General features: G+C 40.2%; 1 protein-coding gene across 1 annotated transcript; it reads left to right on the top strand.

Moving 5' to 3' along the window:
• Window positions 1-8,307: 8,307 nt before the first annotated feature.
• Window positions 8,308-13,887, top strand: LOC103921620 (keratin, type I cytoskeletal 17-like). The gene is made up of 8 exons (XM_009329614.1): window positions 8,308-9,042; window positions 9,819-9,901; window positions 10,362-10,518; window positions 11,169-11,330; window positions 11,695-11,820; window positions 12,052-12,278; window positions 13,070-13,395; window positions 13,862-13,887. The coding sequence occupies exons 1-8, from the start codon at window positions 8,308-8,310 to the stop codon at window positions 13,885-13,887; spliced, it is 1,842 nt and encodes a 613-aa protein (XP_009327889.1).
• The last annotated feature ends 5,493 nt before the right edge of the window (window positions 13,888-19,380 follow it).

The following is a 19,380-nucleotide window of genomic DNA, read 5'->3' as shown; positions in this document are numbered from 1 at the left end:
GAGGGTGGGTTTAAGGAACTGACTATTACCTATAAAGCCTCTTAAAAAAAATCTTCCGAAGGAGTCACTAAAATGCATTATGAAACTTTTTTATCATGGAATTTAAAGATGGAAATGTTCAGCTCCCAGTGCCAAAACACCCCTGAGTGCAGAACTCAAATCACATACAATTGGTTATCCAAAATAAACACATTTTGAGTGCTACCTGCTTGGGTGCACATTGGATAACAAGTGGATAAAAGTTCAGTAATAGGATATCCCTACTTCAGTAATAGGATATCCCTACTTTGTGACAGTAGTTACCCGTACTGTAAAATAACTTCCTAAAGCTGGAGTATGAACCAAATTGCATGCAGATGGTCTTACAGAAGAAGGAATTCACAGGCTAGTTTTACTGATCATAACCATGCCTTGCTGTCTGGTAGCTGTACAATACCTGGCCTCTTCTATGTATTTCCACTTCAGGGCATTTCTCATGTCTAAGTACAGACAGATATACATTTTACAAAGACGACTGGCAAATTATTCATATTTAGGATGTGATTTTACAAAACCCAGTGGTAGGTTGAGAGGAAAAAAAAAAAGATACCCAAGAGAAAAGATTCCCAAGCCAATTTTAAGGGTTGCCTACAGATCACACAGTAGAGGGACTGCTCACAGCGATAAGGGTGCAGATGCCCTAAAAGATAGAGATTGAACTTTTTTCTTTGTTTTCATTATAGCCATGTTCCTCTCCTTTATGCCCTGGATGGGTGCTAATTGGCCAGAGGGTTGTCTCTGCCCGCTCCCCCATGCTGTATCCCTTACAGTGCTTTCATTTCTGTTGAGGTTAATTAAACGTGGGGTCTGCGTAAGCAGAACTTCTATGGGCTGAATTGCGGAAATGAACTACATGGGGAATTTCACTTGAAAATATTTCAGAGGGCTTCTCACATGACACCTCTTCACTAATACATCTTTATCCCTCGCATTTCTCAACTCACCTCCTTAAACGCAAACAAAGGGAACCAGATAGGAGTATCACTGCTGTAGGTTTTTCTCTCTCAGTTTTACAGTCATGAGTTCTGTTTGTTCACTCTGAGGAGGGCATCACCCACTGGAGAAGGTTGAGAAACACAGATTGAGTGGGAGACCGTGGGAACGGGAATCCTGAACGCCCGAGTTCTAGGCAGATCTGTGCCAGTGATTCACTGCATTGCCTTATGCCAGGCGCTCAGCCAATGTGATTATATTCGAAAAGAAAAAAAAATCTAGTAAGAAATTTTTTTTTCTGACCAGTGTCTCTGTGGGAGCCTGAGGAACTGGCTAATCTTCATGAAGGACTGCTTTATGTATAAGCATGCACTGATATCCCTGACCTGACATGCTAAGAGGCAGTGTTGATTACGTTTGCAAGGATACCCCCATCTCCCTCCTCCTGCAAGATCGCCTACTTAATTTTTAAAATCCTTGCAGCATCAAATCGTACTTTATATTGCTAGCTATCCCCTAAACCTCCCCTCCCTGTTTGCTCTGCTAGTTTTACATCTCTTGCAGGCTGTGACAATTCTTTCTTAGACCTGTCTATTCAGGATAGCAAACTAACAGCCCAAATTAAAGAATACTCCCAATAGAGCCCCTCTGCTTCTCGCACCTCCTCTAAGAGCCTGCCAAGTTAATCTCAAAAATGCTTCTGCTGAGTGCATGCTTCCTGGCTTTTATAGGGTGATTTACAGGCCATCACCTGACCTCTGGCCTTACAGCAACACGGGGAGGGTATGAGGAGGTTAGATACAATTTACTTGGAGGAGTAGTCTGTCTGTGCTGGAGTTTGCTGCTCTGCACCATCGTAGCAGCTCTGGGGACTACCGATACCTCTCGCTCCTTGATCCTGTACTTCTTTCCAAAAACATAACTTACTTTTAGTATTTTTACTGCCAGTTGTCTAATTATCTAGCATCTATGCACCTAAACTTGCAGAAGAAATTCCACTGAAACAAGTCCTTGTGAGAGCGAAGCAGAATGAAACTTGAAGAAGAGTTTGAAGTGTGGGAAGGAGAATCCACACGGCAATGAGGCAGTTCAGTACTGTGTCCGAGAAACTGGTACTGCAGTACAAACATGCAAACATTAAAATGCAATGTGTTGTAACAGGCTATGCAATTCTGCTGATGATTTAAATGCTTGCTTTCATATGCTATAATCATGCACAGAAATAAGGAAAAATTTCTGAGCAATTAGGATAAATAATACAATATTACTGTTACTACTTTTACTACTCAGCATTGATCGTACTGTCTTCTTCCTTACCTAAAATCTGTACCTTTCTTAACAAGGTGTTCTTGTAATGTTCCTTGCATGTAATAAGTCTGCATCTATAATGCAAATAAGCTTCATAATAAAGTTTATTTGCTACACGTTACAGTATATGACAAAATAAATACTAACCACCAATAAACTTAAAAAAACCCCTACTTAATCGTGGCATTAGTGCTCATTACAGACAAAAAGAAGACTGAATTTAGATGGTTTCTTACCATACCCTGGAAGAAAGTGCCAGTTTTAAGTATTCTTTCCTTTTTCCATTTTGTATATACAAAATCTGCATCTAGGTTATCACTAGCATTTGCTTTCTGAGAGAACAGGCTCGTGATAATAACAATGAGGCAAAAAAACTTATGTGGAAGAACAGAGCTAGGAAACCAAAACTATTGCAAAGCAGGAGTAAGAAATACAAATATTGTAGTGTCAGGTGTCAAAGCTTAAGGCATGCCTAAAGTGGGACTCCAGCGATATTAACAGCAGTGAGGAGAACCTTGCACTTTTTATTTGCATGCATTTTGTTAGGCATTAATCAGCATAATAAGCTTTAATTTTATGAGCACAAAATGTTGCAATTAGGATACTTATCTGGTGTTCCTATTAATGCTCTGAGAAGAAAATTGTGGTACGTGTTAGAACAAGACCTTCAGAACAACCTTAGGCAAAAATAAATGTGCACACACAGTCCTGTATGATTGGCTTCAGTACTCCCAGAGCAATTCATTTGTCCATTTGAAGACATAGATGTAATTTAAAAATTGCCTATGCATATATTCTGCTGATCTGTCTTTTGTTTAGCATTAATTGTTAGCCCTATTAATTGGCAAATGCTACACAGGCTATATTCATGGGCTACAGAATTAGTACAGCAAAGTATGCCATTTCACTGCACTGGTGGGGGGGAAGGAAGAAACTAGCAAATCTTCCTAGAGCCCACCCATCTCAACATGAATGTCCTAGTGGTTTTTCTTCACTTTTATGAGGGGGTAACACAGGTTGCTTAGGCAGTCATTTGCTTGAAGTGTTGGGGTTTTTTTTGTGATAATAATTCTTTATATGGACAATCAAGCAGGGGCCAGATCCCCAAAGGCAGTAGGCATAAACAGGATTTAGCTACACTTAGACTAGCTGAAATCCAAAGCTCTGATTCCCAAATCCTGGCTCAGTGGGTATTTAACCACCTTGAATTATTACAGCCACTAAATCTTACTTTTTGACTAACAAGTTCTACAGGCTGCTTCTGCACTTGCTCAGACCAGGCTGAGGCTAAGGGGAACAAGTACCAGCTCCTTCCCACTTCCCACTGGCAAGCAGAGACCACGCAGGTTACCCCTGAAGTGTGTAAATCCTCCGCAGATGTGCTGTAGATGCCCACAGCCTGGAGGGGAGCTGAGGCTGCTTACCCCAAATGGACTGAGGCACCTAAACTCTAGAGAGAGGCAGGAGACCTTGTTGGCAGATGCTTTTATCATGCCCTCCAGCTGTCACAGGCAATATAAAAAACACTGTTCCATTTTGGTACCAACAAAAAAAATAATTCCGATCAAATTGACTTGACCCTGCAGGAGACTGGGGTAATCACAGAAAAACAACTCTCTGATTCTGGCTCAGAAAGTGATAGAAATGATAACTGGCAGCTGATAGGCAGTAATTAGCAGCCTGTAAACTGCCTGTCAGCTGGAGGTCACAAAAGCCTTGACCATGGCTGCCACATCCCAATGACAAAAATGGCATGTACATTTTCAGGACCTGAGCAACAGGCATTCTTCCTGTGCATCTACTTGCATGGAAGATCCACGTTATCCTGCACAAAGTGTTGGCTTTGAGAGTGCTAGAGGTTTTAAACTTCACAGGCAAGCTCACTGCTGCCTTAGTAGTCCTTGTTTCCTTTGCTGGGTCTAATCTAAATTTCTTTGGAAATTATTGTGATTTCACTAGTATGTTATGAGATGAAATAGGAATGAAGAGCGAGCGCAGACTCCTAGGTGAAAACAGATCCTCTCTTCTTACAAAAATTTCTGGTAAGAGTGACGGGAAGAGATTATTAAACAGATCAAGAGAATAAACTGCAGCACTTGCCTGAGGCATGGCATCAGAATGACAATGAATTAAGGGGAAATGTTGTAATTTTTCGGTGCAGACACAAAAGTGAGAATACATTTTATCCAGGTCTGTTTTGAATGCAGCAGCTCCAGCCTGTTGTAAAAGTCTCCCAGTTTTGCTAAAATATATAGCAGCGTGGGCTGCTCACGGAGTTTGTCTTCACTCTGATGCTAGGCAGTCACTTCTTTGATAAATATCATGGAGGCCTGATTAAAAGAAAAACAATAACAGAAAGAGAGTGAAAGAATGTCGGCTGTACTTGAAATGTGGCATGTGCTGAGCTTAACAAGAAGCAGTACACAGTGTCAAAACATTCAGATACTCTGCAGACTGAGTAATGCTGGTAGCTGTGGTAATAAATGTCCTTATTCTGGCCTGATTTGGAAACAGCAATGTTATAGAGCATACTGGATGCTGTATCAACACAAAAACATTAGGAAAGAGATAAGAAAAGGTCCTAAAATTGCCAGTTCCTTTTAGGTAATTCCGTAAATTATAAAATTTGCATCAGAGAACAAAAATTCTTGAAGGCTCTTTAAATGAGCTCAGAAAGGAAAAATTCATCCTGTCCACAGAATGGATCTTCTCTGGTTTGTAAATATTTGCACAGTTAAATATTTAATAATCAATAAATTAAAATATGCCAGGAGGGAATTCAATGTACGCAATTTTACAAGAGGATGAAGTTACTCTTAGTTCACCTGTCTTTTTCAGGTACCTTAGTATTATAGTCCGGAGAGACATACTACCTTTTTGAGAACAGAGTGACTGTGAAAGAAACAAAATATCACAAGGGAATTTTTTCAGCTGTTAAGAATACAGCATATCCTACTAGCCAGCAGGATTTCTATAAAAAGCACTAAGATTGAACTACTAAGAAAAATTAAATAATAGAAACAGTAAAGACAAAAAAGGAACATCCTATGAGCATATGACTTAAAAGCTCCCAAAGATCCAAAGGCAAAATCTTTTGTGTTCCTCCTTTATATATAAGTAGTGGTAATAATATAGAACTAAAATGAAATTTTGAGGCTATCTAAAGTTCTCCACCCTCAATGGCTTGACTCTTTCTTTTCTTTCATTGCTTTTATTTTTTAAAGTAGTTTCCAAGCATACAATAAGAGATGCCCTTATCAGAAGAACCTTCCAGTATGAACAAGTCCCTGCTGTGAACAAGTACGTATAGAAAAAGAACCTATAAATAAAATAGGAAACAATGTAGGTTCTCAGAAAGTACATAAACAGATTAAGAGACTCTTTTGGCAAATGTTTTTACTCTTGTTTTAATAATTCCAGAGAATTTTTTGCTCATTATCACTAACAAACCCATAGATTGTTCTAGCTTGTCTATGAAAAGCATCTATAAGGAATATCACTGGAATCACTGATGGAAATTTGAATGATAATCAATTTTACTTACCATAGTGGAATTTGTGAAAAAGGGCCCCCATTGACCAAAATGACATTACCCAGACACAAAGGCAAAACACCATTAAAAAGAAAAAACATTTTGCATATAGTAAACTACACCTTTCAGCACCAATAACAGAACATGCACAAGCCCAGAAACTCTGTTTATGCTGCTGAGGTGACACTACCATCCTCCAGCTGTGAATCAAGGAGAAATTATCACATCATCAAGCTACTTGAAATCTTTCATCATCTGAGCCATTGAGTATATCAAATAGCAAGATAAAATCAGAGAGCTTTTGAAAGAGATTGCATAAGCAGCAGTAAAGCAATGCTGGCAAAAAAGCACAGTGCAAAGGACAGGACAATGGATTCAGTCAGAAAATGTTAAATAATCCTTCATTTAACATAAAAAAGACCAGAAGTTAAAAGGCAGAAACACAGTTTGTAAGAGAATGATGCGCATGGAGACTGATAGCAGAGTGTAAAAAGCAGCAGCAACATACAATCAACTTCCAAATCAAGGTGACCTTTGGAAAGCAAGGACTGCACTGCATTGCCATCTACAAGAGGTCTTTCTGAAGATGCTGAGGAAAGGACAGCAGACAACAAATGATAGTTCCTCAGATGTGCCCTTCTTTGTCCCCTGCACCTGAGGTTTAGGGGGAGATTGCTAAATTTCATAAATACCTTACAGTCATTAGAGGATCAGTAACCAAACAGAGAGGAAGAAAGGCAATGAAGACACTTCAGTAACGTAGAACAAAACTGTCACTGGAAAAATGTACACGTTCTTCCAAGCAAACTGTAACAGTTTGGGGTCCATCTACAGCAAGGCCGCAAATGCTGATGGTTTTGCTGTTGTTTGCAATTAAGCGGTAGGGACTGGCTTGTTTGCATGAATGACATCTCTACTGTATTAAAAAAAAAGATGTAAGTTTCTCATAAAAGCTTGCAGTGTAAGAATAGAGCTAAGTGGATGCTGAGGAAATGAGATTCTGCATTTGAACCAGAATATTTAGCTTTCACCCAGGACAAGGATGAAACATTATAACACAAGTGTATTTTTTTTTTTGTGTTAGTCATCTGGAATCAGTCAGTCAGTCGGCATAGGTTGCCCGAACTCAGACTCTTCTTAGATTTTTCAGAAACATGCAATTCTGTCTTCAGATACTCTGCTTTAGCATCAAATCTAACAACTGACGATGAAAACCATTTACAAGATGGACATTTACAAGTCCATCTTGGGTAAACTTCTGGGGATCAGTGCAAGAATGAAGTATGGCGTAATTTCTTTTGCGGTTTCAACAGTCTGATTTCAACTGATTTGTGTAAAAAGCCTTTCAACTTTTCTCTCAGGATACTATTTTAGAGTCTCAAGGATCTCTGCATTAAGAGCAGTACATATAATTGCTCTATCATCTGCAATATATGACACAATAACAATAGAGAGAATAAGCAGTTTTATATTAAACCATAAAAGGTCTTCCCACACAGTAGTTTATAGGTCATTGTCTGCATTAATACAGCTTCTAATTGTGCTACAGTTGAGTTTATAATACAATTAAAGTATCCTTAATCTTCCTACTATTTCAGATCAACAGCTCTTTGGTGAAAAAAAATCAATATTTTTTTCTCTTTGATTTCTAGGACTTAGCTATCTAGTGTACTGTCCTATCACTTTCTTCACAAAGGAAGGATTTTGATTTTTAAATAAGAATCCCACTGCATTGCTTGAAAGAGACTTCTCATATAAATAAATATGTTCTCTAAGTGATGGCAGGGATACACAAGTTGGACAATCTAAATAGACAAGTCATACAGTCCTATTAATAAAACTCTTGCACTATCATGTATAGTGAGAAAAAGAATATAAGAAGTGTAGAAGATCTTAAATGCACAAAAGATGAAAGAGCAAAAGAGAACGATAGTCTTTGACAATAGCAGCTACAAAAATCTTAGCAAAGAAAGTAGATTAATAATTGAACAAATAAACGCGTGATCTAACATGAGAGATTTGGGCCTCATCTTCTTTCTTTTAGGGAAGAACTGAGAACAAAAATTCTCTCTGTACAGTTCCATCAGGTACACATTATCTCAACATTAGCTCCAACAGGATCCTGTATTAAGTGGCTTTTCTGTCGTAAAGCAGATCCAGGCTGCATGAGGCAAAACACTACCTGTTCCAGAAAAAGCTAAATGAAAAGAATGCCACCCAAAAGAAATGAAATGTTCGGTCTTAAACAAACACCATAAACCCAGCAATGGGCTAGATTGCCTGAGATACCAGCACAAAAATACTGTTCGGCAAATTATTCTTGGCACAAACAACAAGGTTGGTAAATGCCCTGAGAGAAGGAAACACCCTGATGGTGACACCCGCTGTCGAAAGTATAAATAGAGAGCGCTGGGGATGAAAATCTGCAGTCCTGAATCTTATCAGGCTGTGCACCTAAATTTGGGATTGCGGTTAGACTCTTACCTGCTGTCACTATGAGCTGTGGCACTAAGTCTTCAACTAGTACCACTAGAATTAGCAGTGGAGGTGGTGGTGGAGCATGCAGTGGTGGAGGTGGTGGAGGGGGCAGCAGCTGTGGAGTACGTAAGTCTGGTGGATACTCCTCAGTGTCCACTAGAAGATACACCTCTTCTGGAGGAAGTGGAGGCTTTTCTGGGAGAAGCTTTGGTGGAGGAGTTTCCAGGAACAACTATGGAGGGGGCTTTAGCAGTGGCAGTTGTGGAAGGATTAGCCGCAGTAGCTATGGTGGGAGAATGAGTGGTGGTAGTTATGGAGGAGGAATGGTCTCTGGAAGTATGGGAGGAGGATTTGGATCAGGTGGGGGTGGTTTTGGAGGAATGGGATGTGGTTATGGATCTGGCCTCGGTGGAGGTAGTTTTGGTGGTGGTGGCTATAGTGGAGGTGGATTTAGTGGCTTCGGGGGTAGTGGTGGCTTTGGTGGAGGCAGCTTTGGTGGTGGCGGCTATAGTGGAGGTAGTTTTGGTGGAATGGGGTTTGGTGAAGATGCCGGCTTGCTCTCCACAAATGAAAAGCTGACCATGCAGAACCTTAACGATCGCCTGGCTTCTTACTTGGATAAAGTGCGACGCTTGGAGGACGAAAATACTCAGCTTGAACAACTGATCAGGGAGTGGTATAAAAATCAAGGTCCCACTTGTAGCAGGGACTACAGCCAATATTACAGAACAATTGAAGAACTGCAAAACCAGGTATGATGTAATTTGACTAACTTTGAACAGATTCGCATTAGAACGGCACTTGCCTCCTGCAGCACAATATCCCTATTTGGGGCGATATATTCCCTTGCTTTAGCCAGGAAGCAGACTGGTGTGGTGACGAAGCCTGACTACCAGTTTTTCTCTGCTGTGGGTGATATGCATATTCTGGCACACTTGTATTTGGCGCAGGTAGCATTGTTTGGTGCAATGGCAGATCATTACTAGGGCACCCATTGTGGGGCCTGTCCAGTGCTCCCTTCAACGCTGTGCTCTTGCTTGTTTTTTCCTCACTCTCTTGAACAGGAGATATAATCATTGCTTGCTTATGTTGTGCTACTAGTGGCCGTATTAATTGCATCTTTTTGTGAATATACAGGATGAGCCAATATGTGCATTTAGTCTAATTTTAGCCCTCAGCCATTTAATAGTCTTGTATCTCCTACATGAATATGGTTGTTGCTAAATGCAATGGTAATTATGCTTTCCCACTGTTTTTGGAATAAAAGGAGCTTATTTAGTTATTCTTTCCAACAAGGCATTACATCTTTAATGGATATTTGTAAACCAAAATTGACAGCAAAGGCACTTTCTTTTAACTGGAAGCAATAAACTCTTCTCTCTATATATAGCTCCTGCAGCACTAGTCAGGCTTGACATTACCATAAAGATATTCTGAAATGTGTTTCTGCACAGGTATTTCTTCCCTCTATCTGTGTGTCGGACTGAAAAGACAACTGACCAAATAACATCTGCCCTCTCCCTTTCAGATTGTTTGTGCAAATGTGGACCTTAACAAGATCCTTCTTGACATTGACAACACCAGAATGACTGTGGATGACTTCAGACTGAAGTGAGTCTTTCCCTTCCTGTCTCATTCCATCTTGCCTCCCTTTACCCCCCATGAGTTCATATTGCCAATTAATCTTTGTAGATGCTACAGCCTTTGGCTCCAATGACAGAATATACAATTGTTGGGAAAAGCATTCTGAGAATGATTTTGTTAGTCTTTCATTACTATTTTTCTCCAGATAAGTTATTGAAGAGTGCCATTTAAAGGACTACATTTTAAGTTCCTCCATCCTTGCATGTAGATTTATAAGCATAATCCTCATCATATAAATCTCATAGAGAGAAACTCTACTGAAATCGAACAAAGCTATTGGAGATGGAAAGAGAATTAGGTCTTTTCTTTTAAGAATTGAGCAATGGGATTAAAGACCAAAGACGTACCGATGGGAACTGTTCATAATCAAGATAACAAACAAAGAGGTCTAGCAGCACTTTTACTATCTTTCTTGTCTGTCATTTAGGTATGAAACTGAATATACTCTCCACCAGAGTGTGGCAAGTGATATTAATGGATTACGTCCGCTTTTGGATCAACTGACTCTAGCCAGATCTGACTTGGAGACACAGTTTGAATCCCTAAAAGAGGAACTGATCTGTCTCAAGAAGAACCATGAAGAGGTAAGTTTCTCCACACTTTAAAATAGTAACTAATGAAAACTCAACACTCAGAGAATTTCCTGTGGATTTCTTCCATTAGCAGTAACCAGATTTTGGCCACTGGCTTTGATCATACAACTTGACACAATCTGGCTTTGATTTTGAGGAGTATGCAGCATCCATAACTGCCTGCAGATGATGTAAAAAGACACCTAGGTCAGCATGTGGCAAAATGAGATCAGGGAAATGAATGGCTGTCAGTACAAAGTACAATTTTGTTGATGAACTCATGGAAAGAAAATTGGTTAGAATATATGGATGAGTCAAAAGAAAGTATTTATGCTAGCTGCAGTGATTTTTCCCATTGGGAAGAAAAACGCATAAAAGGATTTTCACAAAGAGCACGCTGCGTAGAATTCCTTATGACCCTGAGGAGAAAATGTCAGGGTCAATTTGTATGTGGTGCCTGGCTATTGTGCACTGTAAAGTTTGGCTTAGGAATGGCCGAATTGTTCCATTTCATGACAAGGGCAGATGAGGCCCCCTTTGCAGGAGCGATACGGCTGTGTGAGGATTTGTGTCCCTTTCTTTTCCTTTATTTGAAACTACGACATTTCTCCTTACCTTCACCCCTTGAGAACCTGGTGGGTTTTTCTATGGTTTTTTTTCAGGAAATGAAAGGACTGCAAACACAGTCTGGCGGTGATGTCAACGTGGAGGTCAATGCTACTCCTGGCATTAATTTGATGGAAAAATTAAATGAAATGCGTTGTGAATATGAACGGCTTATTGAGAACAACCGGAGAGAGGTGGAAAGCTGGTATGAAACCAAGGTAAAGCACAGGGTTTTTTCAGTTACTAAATCTTTCACAAAGAACTGGACCTATTTACATCCAGCAGAGGAAAGACAATTTATCATGTATTATTCAAGGGACTTTAAATGACTTTAAGCAGTTTACTGTAACAGGTCAGTTCTGGAGTATTAAGGTTATGTGTAAAGCATGTAGAATCTCTGTGTTCCAGTAGCAAGGTGAATTACACAGAGTGAGTTAGCAGAGTGGCATGTGGGAAATACACAGTCAGTCTACATCACATCTTTCTTCACTCTCATGGATTGCTTTCTCCATGCTTTTATGATAACCCCACAATGTTTTCTTATTGTCAAAAATGCCTCAGTTTTGTATGTGAATTTTTCAGATGGAGGAAGTTAATCAACAAGTCCACTCAAGTGGCCAAGAGATACAATCAAGCAACCAACAGATCTCTGAGCTGAGACGTGAATATCAAAGCCTGGAAATTGAGCTGCAGTCACAAATCAGCATGGTAAGTAAACGTATTTGCTTCTGCTTCACCTGTGACACAGGCTGTATGTGTCACTAGAATGAAAGAATGGTTACACCTAGAAAGTACTCTGTCTGTAGAGAATGGGGTACTGGATTACTTATCTTCAAAGATACGCTTTTTTCTGGTTTGTGAAGATCTCCAATTTTTCCACAAAAATGAGTTAAACTTGCCACATTCCCATAAACACTGTATTTTGTTTTCCATTTGCAGGTAGACTCTTTGCAGTCCAACTTGGAAGACACAGAACGTCGCTACAACATGCAGCTGCAGCAGATCCAGTGTATGATCGGCCCCTTGGAGGAGGAGCTGGCCAGCATCCGCTGTGAGATGGAGAGTCAGAATGAAGAGTACAAGATGCTCCTGGGCATCAAGACCCGCCTGGAACAGGAGATTGCTCAGTACCGGGCACTGCTTGAGGAAGGGCAGCAAGACCTTGTGTATGTAAACTGACAAAAGAACACAGCTTTATGTGAAACCCACGCTTGCTAGTTTAGTCACAAAGACAGGAAACTAACAGTCTAGATTTGCAAAACAGATTTTGTACTGAAATGAGGCTAATTCAGCTATCTTGACCAATCGCCTCCCAGGTTTGAGGTACTATACATTTCTTGGCAAACCTGTTCAGAATATAAATCATGTGAGGAAAAATTAATGCAGGAATTCTGAACTACCGATTTGGGGCTGGACAGGGAAACCCACATACAGAACCTTACCTTTACCCTGGTTCCAGAAAAGGCCAGGAACTGAACAGACAGAAGTCACCTTGGAAAAGACTGTCAGCAGAAAAATGACCATAGTTTTCTAAACCTTCATAAAAGTCTCAGGGTGCAATTCTCTGAAAGTTCAAGCTACTTCGGTTTCCCTTATGCAGTGAGCCTGCTTCTGCTTGTAAGTGGCGCCTGAAAGAACAGCTAAAGCTTCATTTTCTGCCTTTCCAATTTGGAGAGCAGTGACACCATACACTGATAAAGCAGCAATGCTAAATCTTGCAAGAAATATCTGAGCAGAATGTGGGAAAAGCAAAAACTCTTGCATTCAAGCTGTAATTGAAAGGGACGTTGATTTTTGGCACTGCATCGGTTGTCTTGCTGATCTGTGCTAGGTTCTAAAAAGGAGAAGTAGACAAGAGAAGTGCAGACTTCCGTGCAGTATCTGTAGACAGATTTCCTTCTGAGATGAAAAATGCATTTGATTAACTTTTTTTCTCCTTCTTTCTCTCTCTTTGCAGAATCCCACCAGGAGGCATGGGAGGAGGCGGAGGTTGTAGAATAGGAGGTGGTGGCTATTCTTCTGGAGGAGGAAGAGGAGGAGGTGGTAGCATGAGTGGTGGATATGGAGGTGGTGGCATTTCCTCTGGCAGCGGAATGGGAGGAGGAATGGGAGGAGGAATGGGAGGAGGAAGTGGAGGAATAGGAGGGGGAAGTGGTGGTGGATGCAGTAGTATTGTTGGAGGAGGAGGAGGAGGAGGAAAGATCTCAGGAGGCATCAGCAGTTCCCACTCCTACTCTTCATCTTCCCAGTCTCAGGCCTGCAGGAGCGGTGGTGAAAGCCAAGGTGAGAATTGTTGTATGGTCACACTGTTCTCTCAGTCCCATCTTTACTAATTTATATGCTGTATCAACATACTTTTCTGGAGGTAAACAGTACCGAGGATAAACTAAAATTTCTGGAAAGTGTTAGATTTACTTTTATTAAAAATTCTTTCCTCTTTGTGTGCAAAGAATGAACTCCACTTAAGAAACAGAAGTGGAGTTGAATTCAATTTCTATTCAATTTTGTGGGTGACATCAGCTGATCGTGTAGTTAAAACCCCAGCTGTTTTTCTTCACCTCTCTCATTCTTTGCAGAACCTCATAAATACTGCTGCTTTTGTACCATGCTGAAGTTTTCCTTTATGCTTTTGGAATGCTTATGGTCACCTATCACAAAATCAAGCTTCTTTTCTGTCTGGTAAATACTGGTGCCTCAGAGATTCAGTACCAGTACTGAAGAAATTAATGCTTTCTTTATTTCTAAACAGGGTATGGAAGAAAATCTTTTGACTAAGAATATACATTGAGGATCCTACAGTGCAAGACCTTTCAAACAGAAATTGGCCCAAATCCTCTACATTCCCCATACTCCTGAGGAAAGACAGATGCTCTTAACAGTTCCTCAACATTGCTGATGCCATCTATCCAAAAAGGCCCATCAGAGCTGCTCAGATGGGCCACCTGCCCACCTGCCATGCATGCTATGCGCTGCTTCTGCCCGGAATGCTTCAAACATTGGCACTTGAGCTACTTGCTTTACAGATTCAACCTGTTTGTTACTTGGGTTGTTCTGTATCAGGAAAATGTCGCTAATAAAACTTCATTTCTGTCTGATGCAACCAGAATCTTATGTGTAGGTTTTCTTCCATTCTGTAGGTGTAAACGCTTAAAAAGAAAATACAAAGCCATGCCAACACATGCCTCCAGGTAGAAAAGCTGATGATACATTATAATAGTTGATAATGACATTTAGAGTTAAAGCACAATTTCTGAGCATTCAGGGCAGATCATAATCTTCTTGGAGCATCCTGTGCTGTGCCTTTGTTTTTTAATAACGTGCCATATACTCTTGTGGAGCTGAGCTCTAAGACTCAATAGCAGTTGAGTATCAGCCCAGAACAGACTGCAGAATCTCAGCACTATATGAATGCTAATAAAGTTGGCATCAAATGAGTGCCCACCCAGGCCCGACACAAAGAAACATGAATGATTACAGAACCACGATCATAAAATGAACGGCATGTTTCAATTTGTGATTCACAAAAACTTGTCTGACACGCATCAGTGTAAACTGGAAATGCACAAACTAGGGATCTGTTTTTGAACAGACAAGTAAAAGAAGTTAAAAGGAAATATAATTTACAGGATCTTTACAAAGTTCTCCTCCATAAAATGTTAATACTAACAGCAATATTTGCCTTCTACCTGTGACAAATGAAGTACATGCAAAAGTACCTGGAATGTTTACTTTTGGATATAGGAAGATCTGTACTGTGAAGAAAATTAACATAAACTCTTTCAGCTACATCCAACTGTTACTTAAAAACATTCCTGACTACAGTTTGCAAAAAATTTGATTGCTTGGCTGCTGCAACAGCTCGGAGCAACTCAGCAAACAAATAATCAGAAAGCACTCTCTTGTTATTAGCTATCTTTTGGGAGTTGCATTTGCTTCTGTCCGGCTTTTTTATACAGTTTTTTATAGTCATTATTTCAAATAAATTATAGTATAGCTTTCTCCAGTGGCTGGGACAACTTTGTTCATGAAAACAAACAGTAGCTTGTTTCATTGCAGCCCGCCCCCATGGATAAAACCCATTTCCAGAGACTTAGTTGAAAAAAATAACTTTGCCTTCTGGAGACTAACAAACTCAGAGATCAAAGGAAATGAAATGTATTGTCCTAGGCCTTTCAAAGCACTCTCTTGTGCATGTTTGAGGAATCTCAGGAATTTCTGTACGATATTTTGGAGGAGAGAGGGCTGCCAAAGTAGGCAGATCATAAACCACAGATTTATTAATTTTAATGAGAAGTTAGCATCTCAATTCCTCAGACTCATTTGAAAGTCTTAGTCCATTGTACAGCTACCACCTAGACAACACAGAAGACACGTGAACGATAGGCTGTGCGGCTCGCAGGTAAACCCAGCAATGGAAAACCTGGAAAGGATCATAAAATACTAGTGCCTGCCCAGCATGCCAGTCTCTCTGAGTTGCCCCCTGAGGCAGGTTCAGCTCACACAGCTGTTTGCAGAAGGCTCTGTCATAACCTGGCCAAGACAGGATGTCTATGGTGAAGCTAAGTTTTTAAAAAAGGCGCACAGCGGTCCGAGCTCCAAAGGCTAGCAGAGTATCCCAGGCAAACGAGGGGCCAAAATTACCCTGAGGCTGCACAAGTGAAGGGTATATTTCACTTGTACATGAACTTGCAGCCTTAACTGCTGATGCAGGGCTGTGTGCTCAGGGAGTGGCCTCTAGTGGTGAATAAAGAGTCAAAGAAAATGTGGTTTGTGTGGAAGAGGAGCTAGCACCATTGATTAAAGGTGAAACAAGTCAACGCACAAGGGTGTGGATCAAGAGAATAGATGCAAAATTAATTTCCAGAAATACAGGTCACATTGCCATGCAAACTTTCTCAACCCTTGGAAACCATTCAGGGAAATAGAAATACTTGACCTACACCAAACTGAAGTCTGTGTTTGTTTGTGTTGTGCTTGCATGAACTAGGTTTTGCAGACTTGTTAAACAGACTTTGTGCAACACAAATATTTTCAGTGACATACAACAGGAATAATGAGATTCTAGTAATGCTGATTTCTATTTCTTTGTTTTAGATACTTGGAGTACACTCATCATCTAGAAAGAGATGTGTTGTTCATAGTAAGTGGTATGTGGATTATTTCAAAGTAATCAACTGTGCTTATGCCAGAGCCCTGTAGAGGGTACTGTGTTGTTACCTCTTGCACCTTATATGTTACAACTACCTCCACAGATGTCCTCCACTACCTCCACTCTTTAAATTAACATTTAAAGAGTATTTATTTTCCCGTCTCGTAATTACCTTGCTGCCCAACAGGCACTAAGTGCTACACGTCATATGGTGAAGTTCAGAAGGGATTGAAATAGGCAGAATGGAGACAGGACCTAGTAAGAGACCCAGTTTGAGGGAATGAAGGATTTTCAGGAGAAAGTCACTGGTGTGGCTAAGGAAATTAAAAGAGAGTATGAGAGGGGAATAAGGAATCTCACTGTATCTTGAACAAAGACTGAGGAAAACCCTGTGGATATAGACAGTGAGAATGTTTGGATGAATGGAATACAGCTGGGGTCTTCCATGGAGGACTATGCATTTTGGGGATATGTCCCCCTGAAGGTTGTGGCCACAGAGATGAGTCTCCATTCAATATACAGAAGATCAAAATGAAGAACATCACTAATTTCACTGTATCAGTCTAGGGCACATGGATACCCTGGGCTGTATTTTGAGTGCTGTAACTTTGGTGACCCTGTCTCAAAAATAACACGATAGAGCTGGAAAAGATTCAGGGAATGGTTGAAAAGGTATAGAAAAAACTTCTGCATGTGCACTAGGTAGTATCCTAGAGCGTTTCAGCCTCAGAAGGAGGCACATCATGACCAAGGATATGACAGCATTCTCTCTAAACACAGCAGTATGTGAAATCACGACTGACATGAAGGTTAAAGTTAGTTGACAAAAAGTTGATGTCATAATTTTGTAGATTTTTTCATGATTCAGCTTCACTTTAAGTTCAAAATTTTGTTTCTCTCTTAAGGACTATTTCCCACATATTGAAGTCCCTTTCTTTCTGGAGTCAGAGCTAACACCTCTAGGTTCTTTGGAAGTCACTGGCAGTACCTACAAGGACGTGCCTTTAGGCAGCTGAATTCAAGCTCTGGGATTCAGCACCTCAAGTTTATATCTCATCGCATATTAAGCCTCTAAAGACTAAGCACTTCTACAGATAGCAGATAACATTCTAGTGGTAACAGTTTACACCTGTCCCCTTCCAATTCAACAATATTTTGTTGACAAGCCTTTCTAAATAATTCTTATGATAAAAGAAGAAAATTAGATCTATGGATATACAAAGGCCTATCGTAAAATCATAAACCTATTAAAAAACCCCAAAACAGAAGACTCTACAAGAATATGGCCTCACCCAGGGTGAAGCTGTACTATTTTCAAGTAGTTGTCTGTCGGTTCTCAGAGGCATGGTGGGAGCAGGAATCTTGTCCGTAAGCAGTTTCCTTGGTGCCTGTGCTGCTCCGGGAGACAGGCAGGTAGGAGTGCTGTTTCACAGGGTGTTTGAGAAGCTGAATGGCAGCAGCTACATGCCAAGAGCAAAGCACAGTCGAAAGTTGCTCCTGTTCAGGACTTCAGCCCCAGCTCTTTTTACATCCATGGGGCACATACAGGCACACTGTCTTCAAACTCAAACAATCCTGCTCCCTCCTCTGATGCGTACCTTCATGTGTACGGTGACTCAATCTCCTCTCACTCTTCTTTTGCTAATTTTAATGAGTTTATTTCTTCTTCTGTAATATGGAATCTCTTCCTAAAATACTTCTAGGTTGAATTATCCTCCCTCACTGCAGATAAGCTGATTTTGAGGCGGTAATTCACAGGAGGTTCCACCAGCTCCTTGTGCTTCCTTTGTACTAGCCAAATGACTCTTCTGTAGGAGTTATAGTGCCAATATTTAATGCACAGCTGGAAACCCAAGAATTTGTTTCTGTTCAAGGCTTTTCTCAGTTTCGTAGAAGCTTGATTAGTAAACATGGAAAAAGCAAGTCCCTGAACATCCCATATTGCATAGGCAGTGGAAAAAAATACACAATTGTTTCTTACTCTGTGTTTCATGTTGCAAGATATTCTCTCACCGTTGGCAAATACAATTCACTGTAACGAGTGCAGATAATGATTATATTTTTTCAGATCTAATCTTTGGCACTGTATCTTTTCATCAAAAATTTTTTTAATGCATTATATAATTCAAGGACATATTCTGAGAAATGGCTATTTTTAATACAATTCTGAAAATATGAAATATCAGAAATTTCTCCTCTCAATTTCTTCTGAGTCCATTTAAACCAGCTAAAATAAAATTAATGGCTGTTTGGTAGGAAAAGATTTAATGTGTTTCCCTTGCAAAATACTACTTTTGTGGCTGTCACCCAGTTTTCTTCAACAAGGAAAATGACTGAAATCACCATCCTGCACTTTCAGAAAAAGTTAAATACCAGCAGGACCTTCCTGAAAATAAGCAGTGACAACAGATTAAAAAAAACATTGTAAAGTTCTCTTCTATAACAGACATGGGAATGCAGTTTTAAAAATTTATTTCACTAAATTAAAGTAGATTTCTAATTAGCTAATGTAACTTTTGAATAAATTAATGAATGAAGAGTCCCTTGGAGGCTGCTAGCCTTACGAATCATTGTCTGTGATCACAGGAGGAAGACAAAAGGTGAAATACTGAATTTCGCCACACAGAAGACTGAAGGAGACAGACACCCAAGGCGGAGCCTTCATTAACTCCTATTACTAGCGATATATTGCCAGATTAATGCAAGCTATGAGATATTATATTATCCAACAAAATATCCAACAAAGAGCCACCCACATAAAATTATAGTGCATGCTTTGTGTGAATCAACACAGACATACTTGAACAGAATGGTAATGCGTTTTACTTACCTCAGATAAAATTTCCTTACACATCACTTTTGGCATGAGCACTAAGGCTGGCAAACTTCATGGGAAGCTGGACTGCCTCACAGGTGACACCCACCCAACAAGGTATAAATAGCCATCAGCAAGGACAGAAGGCTGCAGTTTGATTGTCTGTGTCAAGCTGTGCAGCGGGCTTTGCATTTGGGGCTGGATATCTGATTACTTCCACCATGAGCTGCAGCATCAAGAGAACATCCAGTACCTCTTACAGGAGCGGTGGAGGTGTCTGTGGTGGCGGTAGTGGCAGGAATTC

This window comes from Pygoscelis adeliae, unplaced genomic scaffold, assembly GCF_000699105.1.
Source record: "Pygoscelis adeliae isolate BGI_AS28 unplaced genomic scaffold, ASM69910v1 Scaffold388, whole genome shotgun sequence".
Lineage (NCBI taxonomy): Eukaryota > Metazoa > Chordata > Aves > Sphenisciformes > Spheniscidae > Pygoscelis > Pygoscelis adeliae.
This window is presented reverse-complemented; position numbering and strand designations above follow the sequence as displayed.

What these genes read in the sequence shown, in the direction of transcription:
- LOC103921620 (XM_009329614.1), top strand. Translation starts at nt 8,308, where the DNA reads ATGAGCTGTGGCACTAAGTCTTCAACTAGTACCACTAGAATTAGCAGT. An exon ending in GAAGGGCAGCAAGACCTTGT is followed by an intron (nt 12,279 to 13,069) that starts GTATGTAAACTG and finishes CTCTCTTTGCAG; the next exon opens with AATCCCACCAGGAGGCATGG. An exon ending in GAGCGGTGGTGAAAGCCAAG is followed by an intron (nt 13,396 to 13,861) that starts GTGAGAATTGTT and finishes ATTTCTAAACAG; the next exon opens with GGTATGGAAGAAAATCTTTT.